Source organism: Engraulis encrasicolus, unplaced genomic scaffold (genome assembly GCF_034702125.1).
Source record: "Engraulis encrasicolus isolate BLACKSEA-1 unplaced genomic scaffold, IST_EnEncr_1.0 scaffold_171_np1212, whole genome shotgun sequence".
Lineage (NCBI taxonomy): Eukaryota > Metazoa > Chordata > Actinopteri > Clupeiformes > Engraulidae > Engraulis > Engraulis encrasicolus.
This window is the reverse complement of record NW_026945252.1, coordinates 53417-64277: the sequence shown is the minus strand read 5'-3', so window position 1 is coordinate 64277 and position 10861 is coordinate 53417. Positions and strand designations below refer to the sequence as shown.

At 38.5% G+C, this 10861-nt stretch overlaps 1 protein-coding gene across 1 annotated transcript in view; it reads right to left on the bottom strand.

Annotated features, from left to right (window-relative positions):
• Window positions 1-2010: 2010 nt before the first annotated feature.
• LOC134442484 (uncharacterized) overlaps window positions 2011-10861 on the bottom strand; it is a 10359-nt gene continuing 1508 nt past the window's right edge. The window contains exons 2-10 of the mRNA XM_063192635.1: window positions 10393-10487; window positions 9361-9498; window positions 8671-8777; window positions 8289-8425; window positions 7538-7631; window positions 6677-7003; window positions 6157-6331; window positions 5904-6028; window positions 2011-4825 (exon numbers count right to left, since the gene is read on the bottom strand). Of these exons, the coding sequence (XP_063048705.1) occupies window positions 4511-4825; window positions 5904-6028; window positions 6157-6331; window positions 6677-7003; window positions 7538-7631; window positions 8289-8425; window positions 8671-8777; window positions 9361-9498; window positions 10393-10477 (1503 nt within the window). The 5' untranslated portion in view covers window positions 10478-10487 and the 3' untranslated portion in view covers window positions 2011-4510. The remainder of the gene's footprint in view (window positions 4826-5903; window positions 6029-6156; window positions 6332-6676; window positions 7004-7537; window positions 7632-8288; window positions 8426-8670; window positions 8778-9360; window positions 9499-10392; window positions 10488-10861) is intronic.

Genomic DNA, 10861 nt, shown 5'->3' with positions numbered 1-10861 from the left:
CTTCTTTTTATACCTGGATTTTAAATATCTGCTACGTGGAAACGGAAGGCCAAAATCAATGCAAAACCAATGCAACCACACAGCAAATCGGTCAGAGTACATTTAACTCTGAGAGTGTTAAATTTAACACTCTCCCAGAGTATATATAATCCTCACTGGCCAGTGTTAAATAACACTGACACTGAGTGTTAAAATAATAGAGTTGTTTAATTAACTCCACCAGAGTAAATCGAACAACTCTCTCAGTGTTACTTAACACTACCCCAGAGTATATATAATCCTCACTCACCAGCAGGGGCGGAGTGGCCCACCTTTTCCCACCGGGAGAATTTTCCCCTTGGCGGCCCTCTTTAAAAAAAACAAACAAACAAACAAACAAAAAAAAGCGAACAACATGGTTTCCTAACCAAAAAGACAAAAGCCACGAAATCTGCAGTCGTACTACATGTGAACATTAGTGTAGTCAAAATATCAACCTGAATTGGAGAATTTAGCCTACACCTTGATGAAATGCACAGCCAGTGGTGTAGTCTAGGCTATGTAAAACGCAGGTATACGCACCCATTTCAAAATGTCAGGGATTGCAGTATACCCACTTAAAATGGATTGATCCATTATTTACAATAGCACAAATGTATACAGTACACATAAAAAATGCTCAAATATACAGTATACCCACTTCAAAAAGTAGACTACACCACTGGAGCCATCATCACAGTCCAAAGCATTCATAGGCCTACTAGGTTAGGCTACATCACGCTACTGTTACATGCAAATGTGCACTCCACTGTCATTTTGACAGTTTGAAAAGGAAGACGGATGAGCATGGGCACAAAGTTTTGAGTGTGGGGATTTTTAGAAGAGTAGGCTTACAAAATATAGTATAGTAGCCTATAGTTTACAAAAAGTCTGTCTACATTGTGCAATAAACCCACCATGCAGCAAATAAGCCAAACCTAGCTACTTCAAAGCACAACCATAAGTCAACAAAATGTATAACCAAACGGTGTAGGCCTACCTTAAAACGCTGTCTTCGTCGCAGCAAATGTCTTTGTTTCTTGCAATTACATTTTAATCCACAGTTTAGGCTACACACCCAGCACTGCTCACATCAGAATCTTCTTGTGTGGTAATTATTTTGTTCCATTTCTTCAGACATTACATAGGCTACATCCTAAATGTGCCATATATAAATGTATGTTTGATATACCATTATTTCGACTGTAATGAGATATACCTCTAGTTCTAACAAACCAATGCAATGCCATCAAAACATGTACAACGTGTTTTCCTGCTTAGCTGCAGTTCACTTCCTTACCACTTGGTGGAGTATGTTCGTAACCCAAGTCAATAACCACAGAACAAGAGAATCTGGAGTGGCAGACTGTAAACTGTAACAGTCATGTGGAAATCGGAAAATAAATCACAACTGACTAATATTTCCGTTCCTTGGTAACCAATCTAAATATCACAGGTTCTTGAAATACTGAAAACGAAACTATGTTACTAAGATCTAGTAAACTTCCGCGATATACGGTGTATGAACATTATCAGTAGAGAAGGGGTGTGGCCAATTTACTGTTTGACACCGTCACTGAGGTATTGCGGTCGGGTAAACGGTATATATACTGTTGAGTCAATCATTATGTAATCAAGACTTCATTTGTAGCTGGTTTGCATTAGCTTCGACGCTGGTTTAACTGATAATTTAATTCGGCTGAATACTTTGGGGCCGGCTGAGAACATAGTAAGGCCGCGTTGAAATATTTCGCGGCCGCGGCCCACCGGGACAAGTCCCCGATCTCCCGATGGCCACTCCGCGCCTGCTCACCAGTGTTAAATAACACTAACACAGAGTGTTAAAATAATAACACTAGCATAGAGTTCTTATTTTAACTCCACCAGAGTTAATTGGTACAAGTTGAAATACTACTTCATTGTTAATTAACACTACAATTGAGTATATCAACAACAAGTGTTACCATTACAACAAAGCAAAACATTAAGCCATTTCATATTTCAATTGTTTTTATTTTCCTCACAGCAATTTTATATCAAGGAAAAGACAGGGACAATATACATATTGCCTGCGTCTGGCCCATATGCATTTTGTAAAGAAAAACATTTGGGTGCCAAAAGATCAGAGCACTTGATAACAAAGTATTCTTTTTCTGTATGAGAGACAATAAATGCATGGAAATGTTCATCAAACCCATTATTGATCATTTCACGGACAACAAACGAAACATCACCACCACACAGTAACACTTTCACTATCTTACAAAATAGAGGCAATTCATCCTCAACACCTGTACAAACGATTAAACCCTCCCTATACTCACAGCCATCCACTTTCACCCATGACGTGCAACACAAATCCTGTGTTGATGCAAAATATTCATGAATATCAAACTCATCAATAAACAATTTCATTGGCCCATGCTCCAATTTATTTAGGCTCATTCTGTGCCAATGTGAACCCATAGCCATTTGATGGGCCTTGGCCAGAGATTTTGTTATGTTTTTAAAGTTTTTTATTGAGTCTTTAAAAAACTTGTGCTTAGCCTCAAATCTGATGGTCGATATATGCAATAATGGACCAACTTTCCTCAAGCATGAAGGATAATGGATCATCAGATGGTGTTTCGGCAGAAGTCGACGTGCATAGGTTTTTTTAAATAGTTCGTGGTGTTCATTTATTAGGTGTTTCAGATAAACAGTCATTCCCTCGGTAAGTCGAGGGGAAAAAACTACATTCATTATCTGAAGTAACAAAAGAAGTAATGTCCAATGTGCGCTATCATTAATAAAGAGGTCACCAAAAATTAAAGGAGTGTTCCTCACAAGACAAAAAGTCTGTATCGCATTCAGGCCAATACCATTCCCAGTTCCATCAAGATTAACATTGGTAGGCCTGTTTTTACGTTCCATGTAACCATAGTCAAATGAATAAACTCGAGCTAGAAGATCACCTTTACTTATTGAACCAGAACTAGTAAGGTGTTCAAAAAGCAACTTCAGCTCAAACTGAGCAACGCCTTCCAGCAAATCATGCATAATGTCAACTGCGACATTATTGACAACATGAAAATAAGTCAAAGTATTGAGGATTGAGTTCCTTTTCAACCCATAAACAGATCTTAGTTGTGGATCTGAATTAAGATCCCTGCAATGACTGTCAAAACTGTGAATGTCACGTATTACCACAGAAGGGTCATCCTCACTATACACAGTCTGCGCAGCATTTTTGTCTAGCACACACAATCTGCAATAATAATTACTGCTAAAAGACTCATTATAACCAAGAATTGCATTCAATCCCAAATTATCGCCCAATATTTGAGAAATTGTTCCATAAACCTTTTGTGGAGAGATAGGCAAGTCAATTCCCTCATTTTCAAGTGATTTGATGTCACAAATTAAAGGCTCAAGAATGGCATCGTATCCGTACCTCTTCACATCCTGGCTATGAAAAAGGCTCACAAGGTGTATATTCATGACAGCAGAATTACATTTTGGCGGCAGATTTCTCAAGATAAAATAAAGGCAACCCAACTTGTGAATTGAGTGTTTACTTCCTAGAGGATTTGCTGTTTCAAAATCATCGTAATAAAGCTGTATTTGTAAAGCATTTGTATGTTTTGAGAACAGTGGGTGAGTCTTAAAATAGCTGCCATCTTTAAAATCTTCATAAGTGTGAGTGTTGGTTGTATCTGCTTTCACCTTTTCACATACATCAGCGTTGCGGAACATAAATTTCAGGGTCTCTAGAATGGGTATATAAATGAAAGTGTCTTTAACTTGAACTTGATCAAACATACGTGAATTCTTGTTTAGACGACTATCAAATCGCACTCCAAGCGTTAACTCAAGTGGCTCAACAACCTCCCACTTCTCTTTAAGATATTTCAGCCTTTTAGATTCAGAATTTAAAAAAGAAACCGGGTTCTCAAAATGTTCAAAGTTCTGCTTGACGTCATTCCTACAAGTATTGTCTGTTGGAATTGCTTCTAAAGTACTCTGCTGAAAGTAATCACGCAACTCTGTAGTATATTCTTCAAGTTCACTTACGATACTTGAAATAAAAGCATTTCCAGCACCGCTATCTTGAAGTCTTGTCGCTATTGAGACACACCTGTTCTTGAGGAATTCAGAGGAAATTGTGGGCCTTCTGTTCTCTGATGTGTCTGTTGATGCAGTCTGAGAATCATTTGAACTAGTCGGATAATCATTTGAACTAGTCAAGTCGACATCAATTTGGTCTGAAATTTGTCCACGAGGGCCCAAATTCTGTTCATGTTCCTCATTGTTTACTGGTAAATGAGTGCTTTCCAAATGTTTACTGTACCCTGAATATGTGAGGAACTGCTTACGACACCTTTCTTGATTGCACAGTAATCTCTGTTTTGAAGTGGGATAGAAGCCATGTGTAAATTTCAAATGGGAAATCAAAGATTTACTTGACCCATGGACTTCTGGGCATTTAAAACAACTCAACATGACTCTAGTCCTAATTCAAAAGTTTGGCTCTGAGCTCTTTCACTCTTGGGGATTCTTTGGTTTTGCCGATGTCTATTTTGTACACTGTGGTTTGCAGAAAGGTGTAGAAATTCAGAAGAGCACAGTCATATGCCAGATTGAGAACGAAATGAATCTTAAACAACTCATCAAAAGCCCCGACAGAGCGAACAGCGTCACATGGGACCAATTTCTTGTCCAAGGCAATGTAGAAGTGGTCAATGCGATTCTGGCTTCGTCCTACAGCAAGGAGGTATGGCTGGCGATCTTGTTTGTCCTTCATTGCCTCTTCAAAACTGCAACAAGACTGAAGAAGAAAGAAAGAAAAAAGTCATGCAATGTCACAACTGAGATCATTCAAGCAGAGCTGTGAAGAGACCCTTGATTTAAAATTGTCACAATATCTGCCAAAGTTCTCTTTACTTTGTGCCTCAAGAGAATCATTATAGTGGGACAAGTCGTCTTTTATATTGACCAAATGGTTAGGGTCATCAAGGTCAGAGAGTTGCAAGTTCTTATCCTACTCTTCCCACTGCCTACACCTCACTCCATGACTGAAGTGCCCTTAAAGGATAACTTCAGCCAATTTCAACATGCAGTTGCAATGCTCACACTACCCTGGACTTGTCAGTACCTGTGATTTTTTTTTCTTCTTCAGCCTTTTCCGAGATCCTGGTCATTGTAATGGGGGCAGGTGATTGCTTACATTAAAAAAAAAACATCTTAATTTATTCCCAAAAACATCCAAAAGGCTACGCAACATCAGCAGACAACTAGCAAACAGCAATACCTTTTGGGAAAATATTTGGAGTAGGCCAATGTTAAGAATTTTTAAAATGTAAACAAAAGCCACCCCCATTAGAATTGCTCAGATCTCGGAAAGGGCTGAGCCCAAAGATGTGGCATCACCGGGTACTGACAAGTCAAGGTTAGCGTGAGCAATACAACAGCATATTGAAATTGACTGTGGTCCTTTAACTAAGGTAGTTTACCCCATATTGCTCCAGGGACTGTAGGCAATACCCTATAAATAACTAAATCGCTTTAGATTAAAGAGCCAGCTAATTGTAATGCAATGCAATCATACAGAAGTGTGAGGGTACTGAAAAAGTATTGTGAAATGAAGTTAGTCAAGGAATAACTGCAATAAGGTTTGAATGTCAGTGGTGCATGTTTGAGTGTGCAAAATTAGTGTTGAACTTTTGAGTGTGTGCTAAAATGTCAGTCCTATTACTGCTGAACATTTTAACAGTTGTTCTGCATGTTGTCTGCTTTTTCATTTGTCCGTTACAAAATGCTATTAAAAACATTTCACAAAAACATTAAAATCTGCAGATCATATTCACATTTAGAAAAAAAACAATGAAAGTGGCACAGTGTTTCACCTTGTGGTAAACGACAAGCTTCTCAATTGCAGCTTCGGCACTTATCTTCAGAGACTTCTTTCCAACTGGTTGAGGTGGAAGGAGGTGAAGCAACAACAACAGCGTCGCCATATCTGCGTCCCATTCTAAAGAGAAGAGCACAATATTCAAATCTAATGATGCAATGTGGTCTCATATCAACAACAATAATAGGGCAGAACCCATAGATGATGACGTGCACATGTGTTGCATAAATAGATTAATCTATACTAACCCGGACCAGCATCATCATCTTCAGTCTTCTTCGCTGACATCAACAGGTTCTGCACCGTGAGAGTCTGGGTCAAGAGTTGAGCCTCTTCGATTATCTTGGATTTGATGGCATCCCATTTCTCCATCAGCTTAGATGACGTGTCCACTCCAAACAGAAGTCTGAAGTCTTGGTTAATCTAAAGCAAGGTTGAGCACACAACACTAAAATAAATTTCCAAACAATCAAAACTACAAGATATCAAAACAGACAACAAGGATACAAAAACTACTGATTTAAAGACTGGCCAATTCTTGTTACTCCCATCTCAACCCTCTCCCCTTCCTCTCTTCTCAGGGGATCAATTTTTATTTTCCAGCTGATTAGATTTGGCATATCATTCTTATTCTTATGATCATCGCATTAAAAACAAGCTACACATCAAACTACAAAGTTGGCTACGGATTTTCACTGATGATATGATCTGAAAGATACTCATCAGTACAACAAAACATAGTTTTTAGATATTAATATGTGCACGTACCAAACCTTTCACATCAAGAAATCTTGGGTATGTTTTCAGAACCTCAGTAGTCATCTCTGGATTATGAACCAGCTCTTGGCGATGGTGAAACGTGTCCTCCATCTTGCTGCGAACGACTGCATCATCAGTGGAATGTAGAAGCAGGGACATGGCCTCCCTAACAGCATCTCCATCCAGCGGTTGTTCTGGGGCTGTCCTCTTCAAGCTGGGACCTCCCTGGAGGGCCACAGGACTGCTACTTGCAGAACGTTGAGACGCCTTCCTCTGTACCGTCTTTAGTCGCCACGACAAGTAGCCTGTGCCACTAGCTGAATCATAAAAGTGCTCCTAAAAATAGAATATAGTTGAGAAGAGTAGAGGGTAGAGTACAATTTATTAATTCCAGTGGAAAATTAAGGTATCAAGTAGCATACATACATAAATGCATACATACATACATAAATATGGAAGACATTACACACATCATTAAACATATATTAAAGGGACTCCAGGTAGGATTAAAAGTTTATTTAATGACGGTCTCGAGTCAGCCGATGCTTCTGCGAGTCATTAGTGAGTGAACGATAACTCTCGTAACCACTTCCACGGTTCGCTGTCAGAAAACCCCACATTTGGCAGCAGGGCCCGAAGGAGTGATGTGGGAAACACTTTTCATTTGAAAACATTGCTTTATCGTATTCAGATTTCAAGCAAGTTCATTTGAAAAGCATTTGTGCATTACGGGGTAGCTTTTGAGCCGCGCAAATTTCATCATCCTACCTGCCCCTTTAACCATATATAGCACACAACTATATATCACAGAAAAAACATGACACCGTAAATTGGTCCTTGTTCAGTATAAACAAATTAGTACACACTTACGTAGCCATTGGTCGAGTAAGGATCCCTCAGATTTGGAAACAAGCTCACAATCCCAAGCGCATACTGTTCCCTTCGGGAGCGTACTGGAGTTTTTCTACACAGGAAGATGCAAAATTCAACATTAATCAACAATACAGTACACCAGAACTATATGCTCACAGGTTGATAGACTTGGGACAACTCTTTTGCCTTAAGACTTGAAGCCGGGGTGGGGAACCTTTTTTCATTCCAAGGGCCACTTCAAATTAATCTGAGGGCCGTACTATGACACAAACCAGGATTTTCCCCTTCACTTTAGGCCTCTATTGAAGACAGCTACCTTTTAAACCAACTTAATTGCATCGCAAATGCATTTTCTGGGATTCCTTTACAAACTGTCATATTTCATGTGAAGCTGAATAACATTAAACGGTTATCGGGGGCCACAAACGGCCCTCGAGACATAGGCTCCCCACCCCTGAAGTCACTGAAATGGAAATTTTACTCCTCTACCCTACACTACCAATTTCTGGATCCTTTCGTTAAACGTAATTAAATGATATTTTCCAAGATATTTTCCAAACTGAGCATAGTTCCCGAATTACTGTGTCTTTATCACAACAGTATCTCAAAAGTAGTCGGATGTTAAGATCAGATCCTCAGTACAGGAATCTGACTATATAATGGCTTAAGTTTAAGGTAAAATGTTAATGTTCGTGAATGTTAATATTAATGACATTTTATTGCATTTACTCATCTCTCACTAACGTACCCATGCATTTCAACCATGTGGCTGACTAAGATATTCACAAGATGCCTTCTCGTGCAGTGAGTCAAGGTACTGGATCTCCTATACTCCGCCATTATTTCCTGTCCTCCTGCACTCTTCTCCAGAACTTCCTGAATCATCTACACATTCAAGACACACAATGGCATACACAATAAAATAAGTATTAAAATGTTGCTCTTTGCAAATATCTGCTTTGCGGTACATGTGCACTCCTGTATTTTTCATAACATGGCTTTCATGTCCACATAGCTCAGTATCTATGTATTCATCACAGCCTACGTTTAATTAAGTGATCAGTAAACCATTCTTACTACAAGAACACAATTAATAAATGCAGTAAAATCTAACATTAAATTAGCCTCACCCTTCTAGCAGTCTCTGCACCATCGGGTTGGGAACGGAAGCCTGGGCTGGGAGGCTGGGCTGGGATAGCTGCATCAGCGGTCTGGGCGGGACTCAAGAGAAGCACATCTACAACAACAATAAATAGCACGCCAGTTTAGATTCAGATTCTACATGTTGAAAAAAGTGATGAAAGGGGAAAAATCCTTAAGGCTGTGATTTATATTTTTTCAACTTCTAAGGGAGTTGGGAGTAGGAGTGTGGAATCTATGGCTTTGAGTATTTGGTAGGGTGAACTTGAATGGTTCAACTTTAAAAACTGCAATATCAACAAAGGCCAGTAGGTGGCAACATGTAGTCCATGTCATCATAATGTGCAATGTAGCACTCAAAATTTCTTTTGAAATTTGTCCTTTACATACAGGCAGAGTGCAAACATGAAGTATACATAATGCTGTAGTTTTACATTGCAACATTTCATCAATTACTTTGTTAAAAAAGAAAATAGTGGGAATGTATGGATGGTGGAGGGGAATAACAACAACAAAAAACATTGAAATTCTGCATGTACTGGTGTTTAAATGTTAGATAGAAAACAGAAAAGGGGAAACACTACATTTTCTAAGAACAGGAGCACCACAGAGTATTGTTAATGGTGAAACAAACTGTTTAAAATAAACGGTATATGAAGCAGTTAATTCAAGTACATTACCATCCAAAGGTTTTGCCACCAAGCAGATGTGTGGGTTGTCTGTGATGAGGTCTTGGAAAACGTCCTCATCAATCGCAGTGTCAGACTCATCAAATAACGTCAACTCCGTCGATGATGCGATTTCAAACTTCTCTTTAACTGAAAAAGAAGTTTAACATTATGTTATTCAATTGGATTTTTTAACACATGTCAGGGGTGTTAATGTGAAACAAAAACAGACATGATTAAAATTGTGGTTCTGCTCATTAATATGTTCATTGTGATCACAAAACGTTTCAGGTTCCTCTCACTGTTCTATGTATGTAACCCCATCAATCACTTTTTGGTCTAATTGAGTTCTGTTCACTTAAAGCCTAAGGTGCCGTTTCCACGTAGCAGGATATTTTTAAATGCAGATAAATTTTTCCCCTGTTGGAAACGCAACATGTGGATAAAAATAAAAACTCCATTGCAACAGGTGCATTTTAGCCCCCTTAATGCAGTGGTGGACAAAGTAAAAGTAAAAGTACTTGTGGTGTTATTACAACAGTAGCACTTGATATCACATTACTGTTACACCGTTTACTCCATTGTACCTACCTATTGACATAGACTGTGTTATTACTGAAAAACAATAAAAACTTAACAAGGACCCACCACAAACTCAATCTAAACTCTGCAGAATCAGCTTATCGTAAGACAAGTGCATTGGTCTACTTTTTACTCAGATAAGTTACCTGTGTAGGGAAAAAAACCCTTTGTTTCTTGTGTTCTTCTTTTTTTTTTTTTACTTTTACTTTGTCCAACACTGCCTAAATAGGCTATTGTTAAAGCTGGATATTTGATATGTGGATTTTAAAATATCCTGCTACAAGGAAACGTGGCCTAAGAATGCATATAAAATGCAAAGTAGGCTAACTAGTGCTGTTTTCATTCTTTTGTATAATCTCGTACATAATGAGCACCCAGCTCATCTTTTTTTTTTAAGATGAGCACAATATAGAGCTTACTTAATGTAAAATCCATGAAATGTAATCACAAAACAAATCTTACCTTCTTTAATGACCTCCTCAAAAGTGCATTGAGGCTGTAGTTTAATGTACTTCTTCAAAGTCCTATATTGTACTTTCAGAAGCATTGTGTGGGGTCTGGAATGAAATCACATTAAAGATCATTAAATCACACAGTATTACAAAGCCATGCCAGTTTTTCCAGTCCCTCCCAGTAAAATGTCTGAACCAAAGTTATAAGTAAAATTGCACTGCAATAACAACACTCACTGAAGATGTGGTGTATACAAATCTCACTGCTATTTATCTTGAAACATTATAAAAGCGGCACTGTTAACATTTGTAACTATTTTCACAGTTAGGCATTGCACACTCTCCTGTGAATGCGTTTCATTGCGAGAATTGGCTGACTATTTTATCCAAAGCAAAAGGGGGCATTGACAGCTCGAAGTAAAATAAATAAATAAATAATAAACTTAGTGTAGCAATTAGCGATGACTCATGAGTTGGCG